Source organism: Melozone crissalis, unplaced genomic scaffold (genome assembly GCF_028551555.1).
Source record: "Melozone crissalis strain CALT ecotype California unplaced genomic scaffold, PUWL_Pcris_2 ptg000064l_1, whole genome shotgun sequence".
Classification (NCBI taxonomy): Eukaryota; Metazoa; Chordata; class Aves; order Passeriformes; family Passerellidae; genus Melozone; species Melozone crissalis.
The window spans coordinates 330097-355185 of NW_026535842.1; the positions used below are offsets into that span (position 1 = coordinate 330097).

At 66.6% G+C, this 25089-nt stretch overlaps 5 protein-coding genes across 5 annotated transcripts; 3 read left to right on the forward strand and 2 right to left on the reverse strand.

Annotated features, from left to right (window-relative positions):
• The first annotated feature begins 257 nt into the window (after positions 1–257).
• Positions 258–1191, forward strand: VAMP8 (vesicle associated membrane protein 8). Its single transcript, XM_054289210.1, has 3 exons — positions 258–299; positions 487–666; positions 1000–1191. Exons 1-3 carry the CDS (start codon positions 297–299, stop codon positions 1141–1143), a joined length of 327 nt encoding a protein of 108 aa, XP_054145185.1. The 5' UTR covers positions 258–296; the 3' UTR covers positions 1144–1191.
• A 792-nt stretch (positions 1192–1983) lies between these two features.
• On the forward strand, positions 1984–3154 carry LOC128945401 (vesicle-associated membrane protein 5-like). Its single transcript, XM_054289152.1, has 3 exons — positions 1984–2025; positions 2453–2584; positions 2930–3154. Exons 1-3 carry the CDS (start codon positions 2023–2025, stop codon positions 3152–3154), a joined length of 360 nt encoding a protein of 119 aa, XP_054145127.1. The 5' UTR covers positions 1984–2022.
• A 1358-nt stretch (positions 3155–4512) lies between these two features.
• Positions 4513–6064, reverse strand: CUNH2orf68 (chromosome unknown C2orf68 homolog). The gene is made up of 4 exons (XM_054289212.1): positions 5896–6064; positions 5689–5804; positions 5414–5553; positions 4513–4687 (listed from the first exon to the last, which is right to left on the reverse strand). Exons 1-4 carry the CDS (start codon positions 6006–6008, stop codon positions 4565–4567), a joined length of 492 nt encoding a protein of 163 aa, XP_054145187.1. The 5' UTR covers positions 6009–6064; the 3' UTR covers positions 4513–4564.
• A 141-nt stretch (positions 6065–6205) lies between these two features.
• USP39 (ubiquitin specific peptidase 39) lies at positions 6206–11579 on the forward strand. Its single transcript, XM_054289184.1, has 12 exons — positions 6206–6530; positions 6824–6893; positions 6963–7057; positions 7176–7312; positions 7489–7641; positions 7836–8061; positions 8553–8630; positions 8711–8778; positions 10229–10560; positions 11042–11177; positions 11255–11341; positions 11450–11579. Exons 1-12 carry the CDS (start codon positions 6206–6208, stop codon positions 11498–11500), a joined length of 1758 nt encoding a protein of 585 aa, XP_054145159.1. The 3' UTR covers positions 11501–11579.
• Positions 11580–18945: 7366 nt separating this feature from the next.
• On the reverse strand, positions 18946–24233 carry MXD1 (MAX dimerization protein 1). The gene is made up of 5 exons (XM_054289202.1): positions 24161–24233; positions 23976–24072; positions 21274–21303; positions 20165–20279; positions 18946–19374 (listed from the first exon to the last, which is right to left on the reverse strand). Exons 1-5 carry the CDS (start codon positions 24231–24233, stop codon positions 18946–18948), a joined length of 744 nt encoding a protein of 247 aa, XP_054145177.1.
• Positions 24234–25089: the final 856 nt, after the last annotated feature.

Below are 25089 nucleotides of genomic sequence, written 5' to 3' on the forward strand. Positions count from 1 at the left end.
AGGAGGGCGGGGCAAAATGACCACACCCTGTTAAACCCCGCCCCTTACCCCCGTTAAGCCCCACCCCCGCCACCCCCGGTACCCCCGAACCGGGACCGGAACCGGGACCCCCGGGCCGCCCCAAACCCCCCGAACCCCCCCGGGCTCTGCGCGACCCCCGGCCCGCCCTGACCCCGCCGCGCCCCCGGCCCGCCCCGCGCCCGCCCCCGGCGCCGCCGCCGCTCCCGGAAGCCCCGGGCGGGCGGGGCGGGTCCGGGGCCGCCGCCGGAGCGGAGCCGAGCGGGGCCGGACGGACCATGGTGGGGACGGGGCACCGGGGGGCACCGAGGGGGGCACCGGGGTGCGGGTGCGGGGGTCCCCGGGGTGTGCGGGGGCTCCGGGGTGTGCGTGGCGGAGCAGCCGGGGTGATCCCGGGTGTCTGTGGGGTGTTCATGGGGTGTCGTGCGGGGTCCCGCAGGTGACCCTGAGCCCTGCCCCGTTCCGCAGGCGGGGGTCCCGGGGGATGCCCCCCTGGCAGACGGCGCGGGGGGCTCGGGGCGCGTGCGGGCGCTGCAGCAGGAGGTGCAGGGGGTCACCACCATCATGAGCCAGAACCTGGAGCGGATCCTGGCCCGCGGCGAGAACCTGGAGCAGCTGCACAGCAAGAGCCAGGACCTGGAGGCCACGGTGAGGGGACACGGGGGGCGTGAGGGGGGCACGGGGCCACCAGGGTGGGCAGGGGGTCACCAGGGTGGGCACGGGGTACCTGCATTGGGCACGATGTCACCAGGATGGGCAGGATTGTCCCCAGGGTGGCAGGGCCGCCCTCAGGACCTCAGCCGACGTCCCTGGGGTGGCATTTGGGGTGCCCGGGTGACAGCGGTGTCCCCAGGGGCTAAGGGCGGTCCCTTGAATGGGATTTGGGTTCTCCAGGGTGGCGTGGGTGTCCCCAGGGTGGCGTGGGTGTCCCCAGGGCTGTCCCCAGGGCTGTCCCCAGGCCCCTGAGCCCTGTCCCCGCAGTCGGAGCATTTCCGCACCACGTCGCAGAAGATGGCCCGGCGCTACTGGTGGAAGAATGTGAAGCTGCTCATCATCCTCGGCCTCGTGGGCGTCATCGTCCTCATCCTCATCATCCTCCTGGCCACCGGCACCATCCCCACCTAGGGCCACCGTCCCCACGGGGACATGGCCACCCCAGGGCACAAATACAGACGGGGGGAGAGCCAGAGGGACTTGTGTGTGTGTGTGTGTGTGTGTGTGGGGACACGGGGGGACATGGGGGACACATGGGGGGACACAGATGGTGAGATGGGCATGGGGATGTGGGGGGACACGGGGGGATGTGGTGAGGGACACATGGGGACATGGGAGAACACAGGCACGGGGACACAGGGGACAGGCATAGGGACACAGGAGCATGGGGGACACAGGCCCCGGGGATGTGGAGACACTGCCGTGGGGTCACGAGGGGGGGACACGTGTGGGGACACTGGCACGAAGGGATGTGTGTGTGTGGGGGGGTTGGGCCGTGCCAGGCACCGAGGGACAAAGGACACTGTGGTGGCACTGCCACCCTCGGAGGCCGGGGAGGGGGGAGGAGGGGAGGGACGGGGCAGGGACACGGGGGGGTCCCCGGGGACTCGGACACGGGGTCCTGGTGTGGCCCCACATCTGCAGGGACTGGGGACACCGACACGGGTGGGGTGCCTTTCCTGGGGACAGGGCAGTGCCAAGGACACGAGTCCGGGGGTCCTGGGGACAGGGGAACATGGGGACAGGGGGGCTGCAGGGACAGGGGGGACACTGGGGACATGGGTAGGGGGGAGTGGGGGTCCCGGGGAGCCCCGTCCCGGGTTGTGTCCGGGCTGTCCCGTGTTGTGGCCGCTCTGTGTCCGGTCTGTCCGGCTCTGTGGCCACTCGAGGGTGGCGGGGGGGCGGTCCCGGTCCCTCCCGGCGGGGGCGGCCGCTGCGGCCCGAGGCCGGACGGGTACAGGAACGGGCGCACCGGTACCGGCACCGAGCCCGGCCCGCGGAGCCGGGACCATGGTGAGTCCCGGCCGCCGCTTTCGCTTTCGCTTTGCTCGGGGCAGGGCGGGCTCGGGGCCCCGGGAGCCGCCGGGCTCGGATCCCCCGATGCCGGTGCCGGTTCCGGTGCCCGTCCCGGGCTCTCCCTGCCCGAGGGAGGGACGCGGTCCCCGGGGCGGTGAGAGGCGGCCCGCGCGGAACTTTCCGTGTCCCCCGCGGTGTCCCCGTGTCCCTCCCCAGTCCCCGTGCTCCGGTGTCTCCGTCCCCACGGTTTCCTGTCCCCGAGCTCCGTGCGTGTCGCCCTCGCGGTGCCACCGTCCCTGCCTGTCCCCGTGTCCCCTCCGTGTCCCCTCCGTGTCCCCTCCGTGTCCCCTTGGCCGCAGCGTCCACGTCCCCGGTGCTCTCCCCATGTCCCCCCCGTGTCCCCACGGTGTCCCCGTGTCCCCAGGCGGGGCTGGAGCGGTGCCAGCGCGAGGCCGAGGAGGTGGCGGAGCTGATGCGACAGAACGTGGCCAAGGCGCTGGAGCGGGAGGGACACCTGGAGCAGCTGCAGAGCCGGGCCCAGGACCTGCGACAGGCGGTGGGACACGGGGGGGACAGCCCGGGACAGGGGGGTGGCACCGCGGGGACACCTGGAGCCGGGCAGAGCCGGGCACAGCACCTGCGACAGGCGGTGGGACACGGGGGGGACACCCAGGGGCTGGGGACACTGTGGGGACACCCAGGGGCTGGGGACACCCAGGGGCTGGGGAGTCTCTGGGGACACATAGGGCTGGGGACACTTGGGGCACACAGAGCTTGGGGACACTGTGGGGACACCCAGCCTGGGCAGGAGAGGCTCCAGGGCTGCAGAGGGGCTGGGGGGGTGTCTGTCTGTCTGTCCCCTGCGTCCCCCCAGCCCCTGGCACTGTCCCCTGTCCCCCAGAGCGAGGCCTTCACCCGCACCACGCGCACGGTGACGCGGCGCCAGCGCAGGAGACACCGGCGGTGGCACCTGGTGGCCCTCGGCCTCGGCCTCCTCCTCATCCTCATCCTGGCGCTGGCCCTGGCGCTGGCCCTGGCGCGGGCGGCGCCCGGGGCTGTCACCAGCACTGTCCCCACCCCGCGGGGTGGCACCCAGCACCCCCCCAGCACCGCGGGCACCCTCTGAGGACAGAGGGACGGACAAGGAATAAAGGACAGAGAAACACCCGGGCTCGGGGGACACCTGCAGGGACAGCACTGTCACCCTGCAGTGACACTGACAACCAGCGGGACATCCTCCAGGAGACCCCACAGCCAACGAACTGCAGAATCTGCTCTGAAGAGACCCCACACCAAAACCCAGCCGGCCCCACGCGAGGGAAACAGCACAGCGAGCACAGGAGCTGTGCGGACACCGAGATCCCAAACCTGGAGCGTGGAGCTCGGGGAGACCCCGCAATGAACGAACACCAGGGTCTGCTTTGGGATGGCCCTGCAACAAATAAACACCAGGGTCTGCTTTGGGATGGCCCTAAAATGAATGAACACCAGGGTCTGCTTTGGGATCACCCTGCAATGAATAAACACCAGGGTCTGCTTTGGGATGGCCCTGCAATGAATAAACACCAGGATCTGCTTTGGGATGGCCCTGCAATGAATAAACACCAGGGTCTGCTTTGGGATGGCCTTGCAATGAATAAACACCAGGATCTATTTTGGGGAGACCCTAAAATAAACGAACACCAGGATCTGCTTTAGGATGGCCCTACAATAAATAAAAATCAGGATCTGCTTTGGGATCACCCTGCAATGAATAAACACCAGGATCTAGTTTGGAGAGATCCTACAACAAATAAACACCAGAATCTATTTTGGAGAGACCCCACAATAACTAAATACCAGAATCTGTTTTGGGGAGACCCTACAATAAATAAAACCCAGGATCTTTTCGGGATGACCCTACAAGAACTAAGAATCTGGAATCTGATACGCAGATACCCCACAAGAATAAATCAGCAGGATGGACTCTTGGGGAGACCGCACAATAAATAAACACCAGAATCTGCTTTGGGATGACCCTACAATAAATAAATACCAAGAGATCCCACAGAAACAGGGCATGGGCTGGGCCCCAGGCTGACCCCACAACAACAAAAGGCCCTGAAATCACAAATAAGCCCCACGACCCACCCTGGGGACACCCCACAACCCACAGCACCCACCCTGGGCACACCCTGGGCACACCCAGCCTGGGCCCCAGTGCCACCAGCCTGGGCTGGGCCAGGAGGGGACGCAGAGGGGGCCCTGGGGACACGGTGGCACCTGAGGAGGGACATGGTGGCACCAGGGAGGGGCCTGGAGCCGGTGTCACTGCAGGGCCACCCCACCTGGGCTGCTGCAGGGGACAGGTGGCAAGGTGACACCCAGGGGCCGCGTCACTCACCCCCCCCACCACAGCCCGTGCCTCAGTTTCCCCGAGCAGCGAAGGACACGGAGCCTCGCAGCACCTTTATTGACACGGGGGGACAGCGGCGGTGCCGGGGGGTGGCACGGGTCCCGGGGGAGGGTGGCAGCGCCCGGGGCCGTGCCCGCAGCGTCACCCCGTGCCCCGGCGCTTGCTGAGCTCGTCCTGCACGCGCTGGCACAGGGCCCTGCGCAGGGGGGGCTCCAGGGGGCTGTGGGCGCACACGCGCCGCGTCACCTCCTCCGCGCTGTCCCCCTGCGGGCGGCACCGCGTCACCGTGTCACCGTGTCACCCATGCCACCCGTGTGACCGTGTGACCGTGTCACCCGTGGCACCATGTGACCGTGTCACCGTGTCACCCGTGTCACCCATGTCACCGTGTCACCGTGTCACCCATGTCACCCGTGTGACCACGTCACCCGTGTCACCCGTGTGACCACGTCACCCGTGTCACCGTATCACCTGCGTCACCGTGTCACCCGTGTCACCCGTGTCACCCGGTCAAGGAGCCTGCCGCGGCTCCGGGGCACCGGGGGAACCCATCGGGTAACCCCAATGTCCCCGGGGTAACCCCACTGCCCTGAGGAGCCCCACAGAGCACCCTCACTGCCCCCAGAGACCCACCGGGGTGACCCCACTGTCCCCAGGGTACCCCCACTGTCCCCAGAGCACCCCCAGGACACCCCCACTGTCCCCAGGGACCCCACCATGGCACCCCCACTGCCCCAGAGCACCCCCAGGTCACCCCCACTGCCCCCAAGGACCCACCAGGGTGACCCCACTGTCCCCAGGGATCCCCGTGGGGTACCCCCACTGTCCCCATAGCACCCCCCAGGTCACCCCCACTGCCCCCATGGCACCCCCCAGGAGACCCCCCTGTCCCATGGGACCTGTGGCACCCCCATCCCCTCAGGTCCCCCATCTCGGGCACCCCCATCCCGGGCATTCCCCGTTCCCCGTTCCCGTTCCCCGGTGCCGCACCTGGTGCACGATCACGGCCGTCACCCGCCCGTCGTCCCCCTCGTACTCGAGGCAGAAGAGCCGCGGCCCCCGCGCCGGTTCCGGGGCGGCCGCGCTGCCCTCGGCGGGGGAACCCGCGCTGGCATCGCCCCCGGGCCCGCCTGCGGCACCGGCACCGCCTCAGCGGGGACACCGGGACCACCGGGGGCTCCAAACCCCGGGGTCCCCATCCCCGGTGTCCCCATCCCCACCCTCGGTCCCCCCCATTCCCCCGTTCCCCCCGGTTCCCCGCTCACCGCCCCGGTGCGGCCGGTACACCTGCTGGTCGGGCCGCCGGGGCCGCGCCGGGCCCGGTGTCAGCCTCGTCCGCGCTCGGCCCCGCGCCTGCCGCACCGCACGGTCGTACGCGTCCCTGGCACCGGGGGCACAGCGGGGTTAGCGGGTGAGGGGAACCGGGAGCACCGGGGATGGGCGTCCCGGGAGGGCCGCGCCGGTGCCGGTACCTGGCGAGCTGGTTGCGGCGGATGTGCCGCACGAAGCCGTGGCTCATGTCCAGCCGTCCCCCCGGCCGGCAGCGCCAGCCCGGGGCCGCCGCTGTGGCGGGCGCCGCCTCCATCCCGGTACCGGCGGCGGGCTCGGTACCGGGGCGCGGCGCCTTTAAGAGCCCCGCGGGCCCGGCCGCAGCCGCCAGGGGGCGCCGCAGCGCGCAGGCGCGGTACCGCCTCTTCCCGGAGCGGCGGCCGCGCATGCTCGGCGCACAGCTGACGTTTTTACCCCGCGCCGCGCATGCGCACAGCGCACAGCGGCGCCGCCATGTCGAGTCGCGGGCGGCGGGACCGGGAGTCCCGGGAGCCCCGGGAGCAGCGCGGGGCCAGCACCGCCCGCGCCTCCTCCCGCAGCCGCCGCGACGCCGACGGAGAGCGCTCGCGGGGCCGGCGGGACTCGGAGCGGGAGCGCGCGCGGCGGGAGGCGGCGGAGCCGCTGCCGGTGGATCTCGCGCGCGTCAAGCGAGAACCGGGCACCGGCACCGGGAGCAGCGTCTGGGGGGGCTCCGGTACTGCCGGGCCCGCCGCGCCCGTGCGGGTGAAGAGGGAGCGGGAGCCGGATGGAGACTCCGACCCTGAGCCCGAGCCCGCCGGTGAGGGCCGGGGGGAACGGGTGGGACCGGAGGGCTGAGGGGACACGGGGCGGTGGGGGGACATTGGGGTGTCTGAGGGGGCTCTGGCATGGCAGTGGGGTGTCTGTGGGGGGTTCTGGGACCGGAGGTCACCGCGGTCGCTGGTCCTGAGCTCAGCTCTGGGCAGGGTTTGGAGGCACTGGGGGGAACTGGGGCTCAGCCCCAGGGAAGTGTCACAGAGGGGGTTTGGAGGGATCATCCTCGTGTTTTCGGGGTCCTGTGCCCCCCTTTTCACACCCTCCCACCCTCCCCAGTGCGTTACGGGCGCTTCGACCCCGAGGACCAGCGCAGCCGGCACTGCCCCTACCTGGACACCATCAACAAGTGGGTGCCGGGGCTGCTTTGGGGTGCCCCCCGCGGCCCCCCAGCCCCCTGACAGCGCTGTCCCCCCAGGAGCGTGCTGGACTTCGACTTCGAGAAGCTCTGCTCCATCTCCCTGTCCCACATCAACGTCTACGCCTGCCTCGTCTGCGGGAAGTACTTCCAGGGTGAGGGACAAACCCTCTGGGGACAGCCAGGGGGCAGCAGGGACAACGGGGACAGCGCTGGGGACACCCCGGTGCCGTGCCCGGTGCCCGGTGCCATGGCAGCGCCCTGTCCCCGCAGGCCGCGGGCTGAAGTCGCACGCCTACATCCACAGCGTGCAGCTGAGCCACCACGTGTTCCTCAACCTGCACACGCTCAAGTTCTACTGCCTGCCCGACAACTACGAGATCATCGACTCCTCCCTCGAGGACATCACGGTGCGGGCGCGGGGGCACCCCGAGAGGGGGCTTTGGGGGGATCTGGGGGGTTTGGGGGGGATCTGAGGGGTTTGGGTGAGGGTCTGAGGGCTTTGCGGGGATCTGAGGGGTTTGGGGGGGATCTGGGGGGTTTGGTGAGGGTCTCCCCCTCTCTGAGGGCTCTGTCTCCCCCGCAGTACGTGCTGAAGCCCACGTTCACGGCCCAGCACATCGCCCACCTGGACAAGCAGGCCAAGCTGTCGCGGGCCTACGACGGCACCACGTACCTGCCCGGCATCGTGGGGCTCAACAACATCAAGGCCAACGACTACGCCAACGCCGTGCTCCAGGTGACAGCAGCAGGGTGACAAACGGGTCCCCAGACCCTCTGTGGGGCTGGCAGGGATCATCCCCACCCCTGGATCCTTTCCATTTCAGGCTGTTTGAGATTCCCCACTCCCAGCAGTGCAGGCTCTGCCCCAAACCCCCCCAGCTCCCCTCCCGTGGGGGTCCCAGGGCTGAAGCCTCCCCGCTGTGCCCCCAGGCCCTGTCCAACGTGCCCCCCCTGAGGAATTACTTCCTGGAGGAGGAGAACTACCGGCGCATCCAGCGCCCACCCGGGGACATCATGTTCCTGCTGGTGCAGCGCTTCGGGGAGCTCATGCGCAAGCTCTGGAACCCGCGCAACTTCAAGGCCCACGTGTCCCCCCACGAGATGCTGCAGGCCGTGGTGCTCTGCAGCAAGAAGAGCTTCCAGATCACCAAGCAGGGTGGGGGGGGGCTCCTGGGGGCCTGCAGGGCTGGGGGGCAGTGCTGGGTGTGGGGGGAAGAGCTGGGCATGGGGGGTGCTGGGTCTGGGGGAGCAGGGCTGGGTCTGGGGGCTCTGGATTCGGGGTGCAGGACTGGGTTTGGGGTGCAGGGCTGGGTCTGGGGGGCAGTGCAGCTCTGGGTCTGGGGGCTTTGGATTCGAGGTGCAGGGCTGGGTCTGGGGGCTCTGGATTTGGGGGTGCAGGGCTGGATTTGGGGGGCGGCCCTGGGTCTGGGGGCTTTGGATTCAGGGTGCAGGACTGGATTTGGGGATGCAGGGCTGGGTCTGGGGGCTCACGATTCAGGGTTCAGGGCTAGGTTGGGGTACAGGGTTGGGTCTGGGGTCTCGGTTCAGGGGCAGGGCTGGCTCTGAGGGCTCTGGATTTAGGGTACAGGGATGGGTCTGGGGTCTCTGGGCTCAGGGCAGACCCCATCTCCAGCCGTGCTGTTGCAGGGGATGGGGTGGAGTTCCTGTCCTGGTTCCTGAACGCGCTGCACGCCGCGCTGGGCGGCACCAAGAGGAAGAAGAAGAGTGAGTGGGGGGAGTTCTGGGGGGCCCTGGGGGCTCTGTGCCCTCTCTGAGCCCCCTCTGAGCCCCCCGTGTCCCCACAGCCATCGTCACCGACGTGTTCCAGGGCTCCATGCGCATCTTCACCAAGAAGCTGCCGCACCCTGACCTGGTGGGACTGGGGGGAATGGGGGGTCTGGGGGTGCAGTGGGAGCGGCAGGGTCAGAAAATGGGGTGTCGGGTCAGAAAATGGGGTGTCGGGTCAGATGGGGGGTGATGGGGGCAGTGTGGGAGTGGTGGGGCTCTGACAGGGGTCTGGGTCAAATGAGGAGTGTGATGGGGTTCAATGAGGGGTGGGGTGGGGGGGTGTTGGGGTATGGTGGGGGGTCTTTGGGTACAACAAAGGGGTTTTAGGTGGGGGTCAAAATACAAATGAGTGGTGGGAAGGTCCAGCAGGGTGATGGATCCAAGGGGAGTGATGGATCCAGTGGGGTGATGGATCCAGTGGGTGATGGATCCAGTGGGGCGATGGATCCAGTGGGGCGATGGATCCAGTGGGTGATGGATCCAGTGGGGTGATGGATCCAGTGGGGTGATGGATCCAGTGGGTGATGGATCCAGCGGGGTGATGGATCCAGTGAGGTGATGGATCCAGAGGGGTGATGGATCCAGAGGGGTGATGGATCCAGTGGGGCGATGGATCCAGTGAGGTGATGGATCCAGTGGGGTGATGGATCCAGTGAGGTGATGGATCCAGTGGGGTGATGGATCCAGCAGGGTGATGGATCCAGTGAGGTGAGGGATCCAAGGGGTGATGGATCCAGTGGGTGATGGATCCAGCGGGGTGATGGATCCAGAGGGGTGATGGATCCAGTGGGTGATGGATCCAGAGGGGTGATGGATCCAGCAGGGTGATGGATCCAGTGGATGATGGATCCAGTGGGGTGATGGATCCAGTGGGTGATGGATCCAGTGGGTGATGGATCCAGTGGGGTGAGGGATCCAAGGGGTGATGGATCCAGTGGGGCGATGGATCCAGTGAGGTGATGGATCCAGTGGGTGATGGATCCAGTGGGGGGTGATGGATCCAGTGGGTGATGGATCCAGTGGGTGATGGATCCAGTGGGGTGAGGGATCCAAGGGGTGATGGATCCAGTGGGGCGATGGATCCAGTGGGTGATGGATCCAGTGGGGCGATGGATCCAAGGGGGGTGATGGATCCAGTGGGTGATGGATCCAGTGGGTGATGGATCCAGTGGGGTGAGGGATCCAAGGGGTGATGGATCCAGTGGGGCGATGGATCCAGTGGGGCGATGGATCCAGTGGGTGATGGATCCAGTGGGGCGATGGATCCAAGGGGGGTGATGGATCCAGAGGGGTGATGGATCCAGTGGGGTGATGGATCCAGTGGGGTGATGGATCCAGAGGGGCGATGGATCCAGCAGGGTGATGGATCCAGTGGGGCGATGGATCCAAGGGGGGATGTTGGGTCCAGTGGGAGGTGTTGGGTCTGGTTGGGGTGTGATGGATCCAGCAGGGCTGATGTGCCCAGGGGGGATGTGGGGTCCATGGGGCTGATGTGCCCCATGGGGCTGATGTGTGTGTGCCCCTGGGGTGCCCAGCCCGCCGAGGAGAAGGCGCAGCTGCTGCAGAACAGCGAGTACCAGGAGCGCATGGTGGAGTCCACGTTCCTGTACCTGACCCTGGACCTGCCCACGGCGCCGCTCTACAAGGACGAGAAGGAGCAGCTGATCATCCCCCAGGTGCCCCTGTTCAGCATCCTGGCCAAGTTCAACGGCAGCACCGAGAAGGAGTACAAGACCTACAAGGAGAACTTCCTGAAGCGCTTCCAGCTGACGCGCCTGCCGCCCTACCTCATCTTCTGCATCAAGCGCTTCACCAAGAACAACTTCTTCGTGGAGAAGAACCCCACCATCGTCAACTTCCCCATCACGTGAGCCCGGGCGGGGGGCTGGGGGCTGCCGGGGCGGGTGAAAAGGGTCCAAGAGGCGATTGGGGGTATCTGGGGGGGTTTGAAGGCGTCTGGAGGGGGTTTTAAATGCCTGTGAGGAGCTGGAAACATCTAGAGGGGCTTTGGGAGCACCTGGGCCAGGGGAGTGGAAGTGTGCAGGGATTTGGAGGTGTCCAGGGTGGTGTGTGGGTGTCTGGGGGGGCTTTATAGGGTTAGGGGCTTTGTAGGCATCCAGGTGGGCTCTGGGTGGTTTTTAGGCATCAGAAGGGGTTTGAAGGCACCTGGGGGTGTCGGGGGGTTTGGCAGGGGGATGTGGATGTGTGAGGGGTATCTGTGGTGGGGATCCGGGGGCGCTGCAGCAGCCCGGGAGGGACAGCACACCCATGGGTGCCCTGAGGGTGCTGTGGGTGCCCGGGAGGGACAGCACACCCATGGGTGCCCTGAGGGTGCTGTGGGTGCCCAGGAACGTGGACCTGCGCGAGTACCTGTCCGAGGAGGTGCAGGCCGCCCACTCCCACACCACCTACGACCTCATCGCCAACATCGTGCACGACGGGAAGCCCTCGGAGGGCTCCTACCGCATCCACGTCCTGCACCACGTGAGTGTCCCGTCCCGGGGGGCTGGGGGGGCACGGGGACCCCCCGAGTGACCCCGGCCCCTCCCGGGTCCTGGCAGGGCACGGGCAAGTGGTACGAGCTGCAGGACCTGCAGGTGACCGACATCCTGCCCCAGATGATCACCCTGTCCGAGGCCTACATCCAGGTGAGTGGGACAGGGGGCACCCCTAGAATGTGCTGTGACGCCCCCTCAATGCCCCCTGACACCCCCAAACATCTCCTGAACCCCCCAACCCCCTCCTGCTCTCTGCAGATCTGGAAGCGACGCGAGGAGGACGAGACGAACCAACAGCAAGGAGCCTGAGAGCCTTGGGGACACACAGAAACCCCCTGAGGACACCCAGAACCCCCTTGGGGACACCCAGAGCCCCCTAGGGAAAACCCAAAACTCCATTGAGGACACCCAGAAACCCCCTTGGGACACCCAGAAACCCCCTGGGGACACCCCAAACCCCATTGAGGACACCCAAACCCCCCCTGGGGACACCCCCAGCTCCCCCTCAGGGCCATCCCCAGCCCCCCAGGGGTACCCTGAGACCCCTTTAGGAGCACCCCAAGCTCCCCCATGGTCACCCACAGACTCGCAGGGACCCCCAACACCCACCCGGGGCCACCCCCAGTCCCCCTGCAGGTGTGTGCATCCAGTAAATGCCACCCATTATTTTTGTAACTCATTTTCACCTCCTCTCTTCTTTGGTTTGGGGGGGTTTGTGGTTTCTGCTGCTTCCCCAGCACCCCATGAGCCCCCAAACCCCCGAACACTCAGGCAGAGCTGCATCCAAGCTTTATTGGGGTAACTGGGGGGTCCCGGTGCCCCCCTAGAGCCAGACGTGGTCCTTGCAGTGCTGCACGGCCTGCGGGGGGCCCGGGGGTCGGGGGGGGTGCAGGGGGTGGCAGCCCCCCGTGTCCCCCGTGTCCCCCCGTGTCCCCCCGTGTCCCCCCCGTGTCCTCCCGTGTCCCCCCGTGTCCCCCTGTGTCCCCCCTGTCCCCTTGTGTCCCCCCGTGTCCCCCGTGTCCCCCCTGTCCCCCGTGTCCCCCCTGTCCCCTTGTGTCCCCCCTGTCCCCTGTGTCCCCCTGTGTCCCCCTGTCCCCCCTGTCCCCCCCGTGTCCCCCCTGTCCCCCGTGTCCCCCCTGTCCCCTTGTGTCCCCCCTGTCCCCTGTGTCCCCCCGTGTCCCCCCGTGTCCCCCTGTCCCCCCCGTGTCCCCCTGTCCCCCCTCACCTGGCAGCGCCGCGCCGCCTCCGGGCCCGAGCACCAGAAGATGGGGCCCAGGGCACAGGGGCCCAGGGACAGGGACAGCGCGGGGACGGTGGCGTTTCTGGGGTCCTGGGGGGGACACAGCCATGAGGGGCTGCCCCGAGGGTGGGGGCACCCCCAAGCCCCCTCCCCAGGCTGTGCCCTGTGCGCTCTGGCACCGTCCTCTGGAGGGAGGGTGGCACTGCCTGGGGAGCTCGCTGTGTCCCCAGGGGTGACAGGACGAGCCAGGCTGTGTCCCCAAGGGCTGTGACACCGTGGATGTGTCCCCAAGGGCTGTGATACCATGGATGTGTCCCCAAGGGCTGTGACAGCCCAGGCTGTGTCCCCAAGGGCTGTGACACCATGGATGTGTCCCCAAGGGCTGTGATACCATGGATGTGTCCCCAAGGGCTGTGACACCGTGGATGTGTCCCCAAGGGCTGTGATACCATGGATGTGTCCCCAAGGGCTGTGACAGCCCAGGCTGTGTCCCCAAGGGCTGTGACACCATGGATGTGTCCCCAAGGGCTGTGACACTCCCGGACGCGTCCCCTCAGTGTTGTGCCGCCCTGTCCCCTCCTGGGGCCCGTCCCCCCGTGTCCCCCTCACCTCCTCCCTGACACAGTCCGCCAGCCGCACCACGATGGCCTCCAGCACCCGGGCCGGTGGCAGCGTCCCCTCGTCCCCGCCGTCGCCGCCGTCCCCGCTGCAGGCCAGGAGGAGGCGGCAGAGCAGGCGCGGCCCCAGGCGGCCCAGCAGCCCCTCGAGGGCCAGCTCCGCGTAGCGCTCGGCCAGGCACTGGCACGCCCCGGCCACGGGTAGCGGCAGCGCCCGGCACAGCCCGGCCACGGCCGCCGCCACCGAGCGCACCGGCACCGCCGCCTCGGCCCGCGCCACCAGCGAGCGGCACAGCCAGCAGCGCGGCAGCGGCAGCGACAGCGACCGCGGGGACAGCGGGGACAGCCCGGAGCCCTGCGGGACAGGGGACAGTGCAGGGGACACTGCATGGGACAGGGGACACTGCGGGGGACAGGGGACACTGCAGGGGATAGGGGACACGGCCGGGGACAGTCCCGGGCCCTGCGGGACAGGGGACACTGAGGGGACACTGCAGGGGACACGGGACACTGCGGGGGACAGGGGACACTGCACAGGGACACGGGACACTGCCGGGGACAGGGGACACTGCAGGGGATAGGGGACACGGCCGGGGACAGCCCCGGGCCCTGCGGGACAGGGGACACTGAGGGGACACTGCATGGGAGAGGGGACACTGCACCCACCGCTGGGACACTGCACCCACCGTGGGCACTCTATGGCTGTGCCCCCCTGCTGTCCCCGTGTCCCCGTACCTGCAGGTGGCTGCCAGGCCCCTCAAAGACGGGCACAACCCCGGGCTCTCCAAGACACAGGGTCAGCTTGGCACAGGTTTTCCGGGAGTCCTGCGGGGCACAGAGTGTGACCCTGCTGTCCCCAAACCCCCGGGTGGCCCTGGGTGCCGCGCTGTGCCCGCTGCCCCCGCGTGTCCCTGGGGGCCACAGCGTCCCCAGAGCCCCTCCCGTGTGCCCCGGGGGCACTCACGATGTGCTGCATGTTCTGGAGGAAGCGATGGACAAGGTCAGTGACCACCTCCTTGCACAGGCGCTCCACCAGAGGCACATGGGGGCACGCCAACCCCACCAAGTGATCCAACACCGCCTGCACCAGGGCACCGACAGGGACAGGGACAGGCACAGGGACAGGGACAGGGACAGGGACAGGCACAGGGACAGGGACAGGCACAGGGACAGGGACAGCTACAGTGACACCCACAGTGACAGCCACCACTGCCGCGCTCACCACCACCACACCCCAGCCACACCTGTCACCGCTGCTGCCCATGGCCATGGCGCACACAATGGCACCAACCCTGTCACCTCAGCGCCGTGGCACCCAGTGACACCTGCCACTGCTTCACCCACTGTCCCAGCACCCACAGGGACACGCATGGCAGCATCTGGGACCGTGGCACTCTCAGTGGCAGCCATCACCTCATCGGCCACAGTGGCACCTCCCTGTGCCCAGTGGCACTTGCTGGCACCCACTGTGACACTCAGTGGCACCTGTGCCTGTGGCCCCCATGGTGACACCCCCAGTGGCCCCTGTCCCCACCCCCTGTGGCACCTCCACGGCCAATACGCTGGAGATTTGGCGCAGTGAGTCCAAGAGCTGCTGGCACACAGTACAGGCGTCCTGCAGGAGAGGACAGGGGGACATGGGGACACGGGGACATGGGGACATGGGGGTCTGGGGCATTGGGACACGGGGACACGGGGGTCTGGGACATTGGGGAATGGCCACAGAGGAGGACAGGGACATGGGGAGCATGAGGACATGGGGGTGTGGTGGCACAGGGATGTTGGGGGCTGGGACACGGGGACACGGGGACGTGGGGACGTGGGGACGTGGGGGAATGGAGACACGGGGACATGGGGGGGTGGCTGTGGACTCGTTGGGGTGGGACCATGGTGGGAGGACTGGGACCCTTCTGGAGGTCTGGGGACACACGGGGAGGGGGCGCAGGGACGGAGGGAAGGCTGGAGGGACACGGGGGGTCTCTCACCAGATCGGGGGCGTCTCTCAGCACCTCGGGGGGGTCTCTCAGCGCCTCGAGGGGTCCCTGGCCCAGGCGGGGGCAGCGCCCCAGGGCCCCGCAGCGCAGCGCCGTCACCCAGTCCTGGCACCAGGCAGAGGGGGGCACCCCGCAGCCCCCCCCCGGCGCCCCCAAACCTGCGGCCACGGTCAGCACCCGGCCGGGGGGCCTGGCAGCCCAGGGCCCCCCCCCTGCACCCCCAAAGCCGCCTCACCCCACACCAGCGCTTATGGGGGGACCCGGGTGTGGGGGGCCCCTCAGTGAACCCTCCCCATCCAGTACCCATCCCGGGTGGTGGAAGGGACCCCCCCAGTGACACCCCCAAACCCATCCCACACCCCAAGAGGAATCCAGACCCCACCCAAGGGCCCCCTGCCCCCCTTGCCAGGGTCTGTGCCCCCGGCCCCCTTCAGCACAGGGCCCTTGAGAGGGGTGCCCGGCTGTGGGGGCGCCCGGCTGTGGGGGCACGGGCCCTACCTGGGCTGGTCCCGAGCAGGGCGAGGAGCAGCGGCAGTGCCGGGGCCATGGCTGGGGACAGCGCGGGGACAGCGCGGGCAGGGCCGAGCCCGCGGCCTCTTAAAGCCCCGCGGGGCTGGGACGGCGCCAGCTCACGGGGACAGGTGTGCCACACACCCGCGGGGACAGGGGTGCCACACACCCGCGGGGACAGGGGTGCCACACACCCACGGGACCCCCTGTAATGTCCCCGTGTCCCCACTGCGTCCCCAGGGCTGTCCCTGAGCTCCCTGTTGGGGTCCCCATTGGGCTCCCCGTGTCCCCCGTGTCCCCCCAGCCCTGTGCCACCCCCTCCCTGTGCTCCCCGTCCCCTCCCTGTCCCTTCCCGGCAGGTCCCTCCCCGCTCCCCCCTTGACCCCACTTGTCCCTCGAGAGCCCTCAGGGCAGGTGTGGCCCCAGGGGTGGGGCACCTGGCCCAGGTGAGGCCCTGGGGTGGCTCCAGGTGCCCTCTGTCCCCCTGTGCCCCCCCCGTGTCCCTCTGTCCCCCCGTGTCCCTCTGTCCCCCTGTGCCACCCCTGTGTCCCTCTGTCCCCCTCTGTCCCCCCCGTGTCCCTCTGTCCCCCTCTGTCCCCCCCCTGCCCCTCTGTCACCTCAGTGCCACCCCCAGTGCCACCCTGCCCTTGTGCCACCCCCGGTCCTTGTGCCACCACCCTCGCTGTCCCCTCCCCTCCCCTCCCGCAGCAATCCCGGCTCTTTCGTAACCAAATAATTTATTTCCTAACAATCAAACAAGACAGAAATATCCATGGACACGGCAAAAAGATCTCCTAAAACACGGAATTCCTAAGAGAAAAAAAAAAAAAAACCAACAAAAAAACCCAAAACAAAACAAAACACAAAAAAAGCAAAAAAAAAAACCCAACAAAACAAAACAAAAAAATCAAAACAAAACAAAACAAAAAAAACAAAACAAAAAAACGGAAAAAAAAAAGAAAAATGAGGGAAAAAAAAAAGGAAAAAAGCACCATTCTATTGGCTTGCCACGGGGGTTCAGCCCTGCAGTGGGACAATATTGGGATATTTACATTTACAGCAGGAAACGGGGGCTGAGCCCGTCCCAGATGGGCTGGAGCCACTGCTTGGGGAGAGCAGAAAGAACAGAAAAAAGGAGGGGAAAAGCACAAATAATCAGAAGTGTCCCAAAGAATAACAAAGCTCGAGAGGAGACGGGGGTGGCTCCACTGGACAAATCGAGGATGAAAAGAAAAGGACATTTTGGTGCTTCCTGGGAGCTGGTGGCTTGGGATCTGCATTCCAAGAGGAAAAATAAAGGAAAACCAGCCCCAAAAATGGGGGGGTTTGGTTCCCACCCGTCCGTGCCCCGATCCCACTCCCCCCACTCCCTGGATTCTTTTTTATTTTTTATGTCACAACCTACAAAAAAGTCCTTCCTGCAGCTTATTTGATAGGAATGCTGGTGGATCAGTGAATTCCAGGAGAATCCCGGGGGCATTCCGGGCTAGTGCAGAGTTCTGGGGGTCCTGGAGCTCGGCCCCACAGTGCAAAGGGCTGCGAGGGGCAGCTTGGGGTATGAGGGGAAAAAGGGGGAGAAAAGGGGAGAAAAGGCGTTGGGAACCCAGAGAGGCACAAAGCTGCCAAACCCCCTCATCAGTGCTGAGGCCGAACCTTCAGAATGCCCAAAACCGACCAAAAATCAACGTTTGGTGCCTCTGGAAGGGCCTGCCCAGCGCTGGGAACCACCTGCCCAGAGCTGGGATTCCCCGGCTGGAGGCAAAGCCGCCCCAGCAGCTGCTGTTCCTCTTTTTCTCTGCCTTTTCCACCTTTTTGCCTTTTTTCCCCTCTTTTTGGCGGTGCAGGGGTTGAGCTCAGGTGCCTGGGGTCTGTGACAATGCCAGAGGGTGGAAAATTCCAGCAGCTTTGAAGGAAAATTCCTTGTGGTTTGGGTTTGGCTTTTTTTTTTTTTTTTTTTCCTCTCTCTTATGAGCCAGCACATGGAAAAAAAAGAGGCAAAATCTGAGGGATTTGGGCAACTTGTGAGGCCTGTGGGTTCCCATGTGAGACAGGAAAGGGATTGGGGAAGGGATTGGGGAAGGGATTGGGGAAGGGAAGAAGGGAAGGGAAGGACAGGACAGGACAGGACAGGACAGGACAGGACAGGAAAGGAAAGGAAAGGAAAGGAAAGGAAAGGAAAGGAAAGGAAAGGAAAGGAAAGGAAAGGAAAGGAAAGGAAAGGAAAGGAAAGGAAAGGGGAACAGAAAAGGAGGAAAGGAGGAGAAGGAGGAGAAGGAGGAGAAGGAGGAGAAGGAGAAAAGGGAAACAAGAAACGAGGAAAGGGATAAGGAGGAAAGGACCCAAAGGGGAAAGAAGGAAGGGAAGGGGACAGGACCCAGGAAAGGGAGAAGCACCGGGGTCTGCTGCTGCCCCTCCATCCCCAGCGCTCCTCGGCGCATCCCGCTGCCCTCCAGCCCCGGCGTTTCCTGAGAGGCACCGGCAGAGGCTCGGGGCTCCGTCCCAGCCCTGCTCCATCCTTCCCGGGGGCTGGGAACGCCTCGGACCGGCCCGGGGCAAGGGGAAGGGGCTGCGAGCGGAGCTCTCCGCATCCCCACGAGCCAAAAGGGCTGGGAAAGCTCCCTGCGGTGCGCCGGGACACGGACCCACACCGCGGCCGGGAACCGCCCTCCCCGCGGCGGCTTCTGGAACCTTCCGGGAGCCCGGAGCGACCCCGCGGGGTTATTGCTGAGCAGAGGCATCATCTTTGTGCTGAAGGGGTGGAGAGAGGCCCCGGCTCCCTCCGAGGTAGAGAAGCTGTCCCCGAGAGGATGGGGAGGGGGTTCCGGGCTCTGCAGGGCCGTGCCACGCTCCAGGAGCGGCACGGGAGCCCCGGGCTCCGAGCCCGCCCCGGCCACAGCGCTCCAGGGCTGGCGAGGCGTCCCTGACGGTTTAGAGTCGGGCGAGGCGGCCCCGACTGATCCCAAACCCGCTCCCGGTTCCGCGGACGGGAGCTCGCAGAGCACCGGCTGCGCCCGGGATCCGCTCCCGAAAACCCCCGGCTTGTCCTGAGGATGGAGGGAACGCGGGGCAGCGACGGCCTGGGCACGACCCAGGGCAGGACCCAGGGCAGGATCCTGAGGCCGCTGCTATTGCCGGGACTGTCCCGGGGACTCCGGGGTGGGCAGAGAGGAGCCCCGGGAGCAAAAGGAGCCCCGGGAGAAAACGGAGCCCCGGGAGAAAACGGAGATCCGGGAGCAGACGGAGCCCCGGGAGCAGACGGAGCCCCGGGAGCAGACGGTGCAAACGGAGCCCCGGGAGCAGACGGAGCCCCGGGAGCGGGCGGGCCGGCGGGGGTTCCGTGCAGGGAACGCTGGCGGGGTCGCTGTCGCTGATGCCACCCGAGGGCAGCGCTCCCTACACGCCCGCGGGAAGCTTCCTGCCGCCCGCCGGCCTGGCCCGCGTCCCGCCGGAGCTGGCGTAGCCCTCGTCGCTGCCCAGGCTCTGCAGGCTGCCGCGCTCGTCCGAGTCGCTGGGGCTGCTGCTGCTCCAGTCCAGCTCGGCCGGCAGGTCGTCCGTGCTCTCCACGTCCACGTCCATCTCTTCTGCCGGGGGGGACACGGGCGGCGTTGGGGCTCCGGCGGGGCCGGGGCTCCCCGCGGCCGCGCCCCGCGCCGGGCTCTCACCTTGCTCCGAGTCGGAGCGCTCGGACGAGAGGCTGGAGCCGATGCTGTCGATGCGGACCCGCTCCATGCCCAGCTTCTCCAGCTGCCGCTGCAGGTGCCGCTGCTCCCGCTGCAGCTGCTCGATCTGGTGCAGGGCTCGGCGCTCCTGGTCCTCCAGCTTCTGCGGGGAACACGGCACCCTGAGCCCGGGATTCCCTCGGGACAGGGCACCCTGAGCCCGGGATTCCCTTAGAGCCACTGGGGACAAGGCACTCTGAGCTCGGGATTCCCTCGGGACAGGGCACACTGAGCCCGGGATTCCCTCAGAGCCACCCAGGACAGGACACTCTGAACTGGGATTCCCTCGGAACCACCCGGGATTCCCGACCCAATCCACCCCGGCTCCCAAGGGGCTCCCATCGTCAGCACGTTTGGGATGTGGATGGAGCCGTAAGGATTCCAACCCTCCCAGTTATCCCAGCCCGATGCTGGCTCTCTCACAGTTATCCCTGTCTGGTGTCAGGGCTCTCCCAGTCATCCCAGCTCAATTCAGAATCGCCCCAGTTACCCCAGCCCCATTCCAGTGCTCCCCCCATCATCCCATCATGATCCCAATGCTCCCCCCATCACCCCAGCCTCATCCCAGCGCTCTCCCAGTAACCCCAGCCCCATCCCAGGGCTCTCCCAGTTACCCCAGTGCTCTCCCAGTTACCCCAGCCCCATCCCAGTGCTCTCCCAGTTACCCCAGCCCCATCCCAGTGCTCTCCCAGTTACCCCAGTGCTCTCCCAGTTACCCCAGCCCCATCCCAGCTCTCTCCCAGTTACTCCAGCCCCATCCCAGTGCTCTCCCAGTTACCCCAGTGCTCTCCCCATCACCCCAGCCCCATCCCAGCCCTCCCACAGCCCATGCCCCATACTGGGATGCCGCTCCCAGCTCCCCCCGGCGCTGCTGGTTCCCGTTGTGGGCTCACCTGGATGTGGAGCCTGGCCCTGGTGAGCAGGCTGAGCGTGGTGTGCCGCCCGGCCGCCGCCCCCAGGGGCACCAGCCCCTTCAGCCTCTCCAGGCACAGCCGGAGCTGGGCGCGCCTGCAAAGGGGGGAACGCGGCTGCCTCGGCTGCCCCAGGGCCGTTCCCACCCCGCTGCCGGGGGGAAACGGGGTGCTGGGGGCTGAGCCCCACCGGGAGCCTCCCCAGCGCCCGCGGGTGCCACAAACTGGGAGAGAATGCGGCCAGGCGAGAGGAAAAGCTCCTGGATAATAAACCCTGCTGGCTGCTGGGGGATCCCAGGCAGCAAAACGCCAATGGCCTCGTGATTCTGGGTGAGAATGCCCACTTTCGGTCATTCTCCTGCATCTCAGGAGGGCTGTGTGAGAGCTGAGGCTGCCCAGGCTAACGCCCAGCTGCACATCCCCTGGGAACGCTTCCTTTCCCTATTTTTGGCAGGAACAGGGTGGTTTTGGACACGAAAGCCCCAGATCCCTGCAGGAGCACTGGCTGCTCTCCAGGGATCCTCCCTCTTCCTGGAACATCTGGGTTTTCTCTGCTGCACCAGGTTAGGGCAGGAGGGAAGCTCCAGCTCCTGGAGGAAATCCCTTTTTCTGCTGGAAAACAGGGATTTCCTTTTTCCCCGGTTTCCCCGTGCCCATTCCCAACCCCGGGATGTAGGTCAGGTCCTTGGCAAGGGGGTGTAACACCCGTCCCTGAACCACCTGATCCCGGGCAGCTCCACAGGGATTTTGCAAGGACCCGCTGGTCTTGTTTGGGATATGCTGGGAGGCAACAGGCATTTCCTCACCCAAAGGGCCTCGGGATGGCAACACAGCCCAAAAAAGTGGGATTTACTCGGGGTAAATCCCAAGCTGCAGCTGGCTCAAAGATGAGCCTGTGAAAAGATAATTTTCGTGGATAAGCAGGGCTGTGGAGATGGAGGTGGTTCCCAACAACCAAGGACAGGGAATGCTTTCATCCTTGGTGTCCTTTATCCCCTTCCTCCCCTCCCAAGCCATCTCAGGATGGTGGGACAGCCCTGGAAAAGCAATAATTGCCCCCAGCCCAGCTCCTGACACCCCCTGGCACTCACCTGTTCTTCTCCATCTCATTGTGTGTCGACCTGGAAGAGAAGGAAGGAGTTATTAACTCCTCTGGCTGATTGGGGATTAGCACTTGGGATTAACGTGTGGGAATTAGCAAAGGCTCCCTGCAAAAGCTGCACACCCAGGGGGCTCCCAGAGCTCCCCACCCAGGCGTGGTGAGTGCCAGCAAAAGGGTCAGGAAAACCATGAAATGGGATTTTAGACCAGGGACTCCTGAGTCTTAGAGCTGGGGGTGGGATCTGCAGCTCATCCCTGTCCCCCAAACCAGGAATATCAATTGGGAAAAGCCTTCCCTCAAAAACAGCACAGAGCAGCTCTGGAGGAGACCCCAAACCCAGGAAACCCACAACAAAGCCCCCTGAAGCTCCCACAGAGCTGGGGAAAGGTGGAAAACAATCCAGGGCTGGCTTTCCCTCCACTGAAACCCAGGAGGAAGCCACAGTCCCAGGGAGGAGCTGCTTCCCTGCCCCGACTTCCCAACACCTCCAGAGGCTCCGCTCCAGTTTGGGGGAAAATGCTGTGATGTGCCTGAAAACATAAACTGGGAATAACCCAGGGGCTGTTGGGATGGGGATGCCCACTGGGATGGCTTGGGGGGTCTGGGAGGGCTGGAAAAACAAGGATGGCACCCAAGGGAAATGAGGGATGTCACCAAAGAGAAATCAAGGATGTCACCAAAGGGAAATCAAGGATGTCACCAAAGGGAACATGAGGGATATCACCAAAAAGAAACCAGGGATGGCACCAAAGGGAAAGGCAGGGATGTGACCAAAGGGAAAGCAGGGATTGACCAAAGGGAAATGAGGGATGTCACCAAAGGGAAAGGCAGGGATGTGACCAAAGGGAAAGCAGGGATAGCACCAAAGGGAACATGAGGGATGTCACCAAAGGGAAATCAAGGATGTCACCAAAGGGAAAGCAGGGATGTCACCCAAAGGGAAAGCAGGGATGCCCCCACCACAGCAGTGGGAGATGCTCTCCAAGGTCTCCTTCCCTTCTCCAGCCTTTCCTGCTGGATCACCCCGCTCCAGTGGCTTTTGGGCCCCATCTCCCCCGTCCCCAGAATTGTCCCATCCGAGCAGAGACATTTTCCACCCCAGGGGGATTCTCCTGGCATGCTGGAAGGGCTCAGCTCCTGGGCAGGGTCTCCTTTCCTTTTCTCCCTGGATAAACATTTCACACCCAGCCCTTTACCCAGGGCCTGCCATGGGCTGCAGCTTTATGAGTTTGTTCCTTCATTCTAAATTATCCAAACACTTCCTGAGCACAGGTACAGACAGGGGTGAAGCTCCCATCACCTCCACAACCACTAATCACAAATCCATCCTCTTTTCTGCCTGGATCCTTAGTGGAATGGCTCCTTTCTCTTCAGGACTTGCATTCACCATCACCAATATTTAGAGGGGAAAAAAAAATGAACGGACTGATGGATTTAAACTCGGGATAAATCAAACAGAGACAGAGGGGCCGGCAGCCTCACCACGGGGCAGGTGGAGCTCCCACATCCTCTCCCCACGGAGCCACTGGTTTGGGTTCCCAGCACTCTGAACCAGCTTTCCCTTCGGAATGCGTTGTTTTATTGCCGAGAACCCCAACGGGCTGACCCAGAGGGAACCTGCAGTGAATCCGGGCGGGACAAACCCCCGAGCCCGCGGGATTCCGCCCCCCGAGGGGCTCCCGAGCCCGGCCCGGCCCCGGGGCACCGGGGAACCGCGGGCTGCCAAAGGTCGGGGCGGCGGCGCCGCGCGGGCGGGAGCGCTCCCGAGCAGGAAGAGGTGACAGGTGAGCAGGAAGAGGGGACAGGTGAGCAGGAAGAGGGGACAGGTGTGCTGCCACCAGCACCTGGCACCTCCCTGGCACCCGGGGACGTGTCGGGATGTGCTGCTGTGCGGGGCTGGGGACGCGGCCCGGAGCCGCGAGCAGCTGAGGGTCGGGGATTGCAGGGGGGCCGTGGAGGCTCCGGGTGTGGGGCTTGCCCCGGAATTCAGCGTGGGTTCTGCAGCTCGGAGAGGATTGAAACCAGCGGGGAGCAGGGACAGAGGGAGCGGGGCAGGCTCTGGGGTGACTCAGGAGGCGACAGGAGGGTCCCCCCAGCCCTGCCCGGCCCGGTGACAGCGGCAGCTCTCCGGGCCGGTCCCCCCGGGACAGGAAGGTGCCACCCACGGTGTCACACCCGCTGACAGGTGGACTTTGGTGACAGCAGAGCCGCACCCAGCGCTGTCACACACCCAGCGACAACAGGAGCTGCCCGAGCCGGGTCAGCCCATGGCAGCGGGGTCTGTCACACACACCGGGGACGGGAGGGTGCCCCCGGCACGGTGACACCCCCGGGACGGCCCCACCGGAGCCCGGGTTACCGGGGAACCGGCCCGGCCCGGGACAGCGGGGACAGGAGCCCCGGGCCCGGGGCACGCCTGGGCACAGGGGGACCGGCAGGCACCGTGACAGGAGGGTGCCCCGGGCCTGCCGCACCCCCGGTGACAGCGGCAGCGGGGCGGTGACCCCGGGCCGGCCCGGGAGCAGCGGCCTGACCGGACACGGAACCCAGCGGGCCCGTCCCCCGCCCGGAGCCAGCGGGGACACCCCGGGCCGGGCGGGGCCGCGCGGGGCCGGAGCTGCCCCGGCCGGGCCCCACAACGGCCGGGCCCCTCCGGGCCGGTCCCCCCGCCCCGCCCGGTGCCGCCGTCACCTGCCGCCGCCGCCGCTCCTCCGGGCCTTGGCGCGGCGCCGTGGGGCCTCGCCGTCCTTCCCGCCGGGCCACAGCGAGGCGTAACCGTGCTCGGCTTCTGCGGAGACACAACGGCGGGCGCGGGTCACGGCGGGGCCTGGCCGGGGGCGCCGCCGGGGGCACCGCGGGGGCGGCGCGGGGGGTACCTCGCTCCCGCCGCTCCAGGAACTCGGCGGCCTCCAGCAGCATCTGGATGCCGAGGCGGGGGGGGGCGGCCATGGCGGGGCCGGGACGGGCCGCGACCGGCGGCGGGGGGGGAGCGGCGGCCTCTGCCCGCCCCGAGCGCCGCTCCGCCAGACCCCGCGCGCGCCACGCCCCCGGCGCCGCTCATTGGCGGAGGCCGGGACAGGCCCCGCCCGGCCCCGCCGCTGATTGGAGGATGAGGAGGAGGCCCCGCCCTGAGCCTCCACGAGCGGCGGAGAGGGAGCGTGGCCGCGCCTGAGGACACGCCCTCCGCTCGCTGCTATTGGACGAGAGCGCCACGCCCTCCTGCCATTGGCCCGACCCTCCCCGGCGGCGCCCCGCCCACACGACCGGCCCCGCCCCGCTGGCCGCACGCTCTGCCCTGACTCACTTCCTGCCGCTCAGCCAATGGCGAGGCCGGACGGGGGAGGGGGCGGGGCCTCGGGTACGTCGGGCAACGTAAGCACGGACAGGGACAGAGACCCCCGGGATGGGGACAGGGACAGAGACCGAGACCCTCGGGATGGGGACAGGGACACCCAGAAAGGGACCCCCGGGATGGGGACAGGGACAGAGACCGAGACCCCCGGGATAGGGACAGAGACCCCTGGGATGGGGCAGAGACCCCCGGGATGGGGAGAGGGAGAGGGACAGGGACCACCGGGATGGGGACAGGGAGAGGGACAAGGATCCCCGGGATGGGGACAGGGACAGAGACCGAGACCCTCGGGATGGGGACAGGGACCTCCAGGATGGGGACAGGAAGAGGGACAGGGACCCCCGGGATGGGGACAGGGACACCCAGAAAGGGACCCCCGGGATGGGGACAAGGACCCCAGGATGGGGACAGGGAGAGGGACAGGGACCCCCGGCATGGGGACAGGGACACCCA

Coding starts and splice junctions, on each gene's coding strand:
- VAMP8 (XM_054289210.1), top strand. Junction 667..999: donor GCCAGGACCTGGAGGCCACG/GTGAGGGGACAC, acceptor CTGTCCCCGCAG/TCGGAGCATTTCCGCACCAC.
- LOC128945401 (XM_054289152.1), top strand. Junction 2,585..2,929: donor CCCAGGACCTGCGACAGGCG/GTGGGACACGGG, acceptor CCTGTCCCCCAG/AGCGAGGCCTTCACCCGCAC.
- CUNH2orf68 (XM_054289212.1), bottom strand. CDS start 6,008: ATGGAGGCGGCGCCCGCCACAGCGGCGGCCCCGGGCTGGCGCTGCCGG. Junction 5,554..5,688: donor GTACCGGCCGCACCGGGGCG/GTGAGCGGGGAA, acceptor CCGGTGCCGCAG/GCGGGCCCGGGGGCGATGCC. Junction 4,688..5,413: donor CGGCCGTGATCGTGCACCAG/GTGCGGCACCGG, acceptor TGCCGCCCGCAG/GGGGACAGCGCGGAGGAGGT.
- USP39 (XM_054289184.1), top strand. CDS start 6,206: ATGTCGAGTCGCGGGCGGCGGGACCGGGAGTCCCGGGAGCCCCGGGAG. Junction 7,058..7,175: donor CTGCGGGAAGTACTTCCAGG/GTGAGGGACAAA, acceptor CTGTCCCCGCAG/GCCGCGGGCTGAAGTCGCAC. Junction 7,313..7,488: donor CCTCCCTCGAGGACATCACG/GTGCGGGCGCGG, acceptor TCTCCCCCGCAG/TACGTGCTGAAGCCCACGTT.
- MXD1 (XM_054289202.1), bottom strand. CDS start 24,233: ATGGCCGCCCCCCCCCGCCTCGGCATCCAGATGCTGCTGGAGGCCGCC. Junction 24,073..24,160: donor CCTGGAGCGGCGGGAGCGAG/GTACCCCCCGCG, acceptor GTGTCTCCGCAG/AAGCCGAGCACGGTTACGCC. Junction 20,280..21,273: donor AATGAGATGGAGAAGAACAG/GTGAGTGCCAGG, acceptor CCCCCTTTGCAG/GCGCGCCCAGCTCCGGCTGT.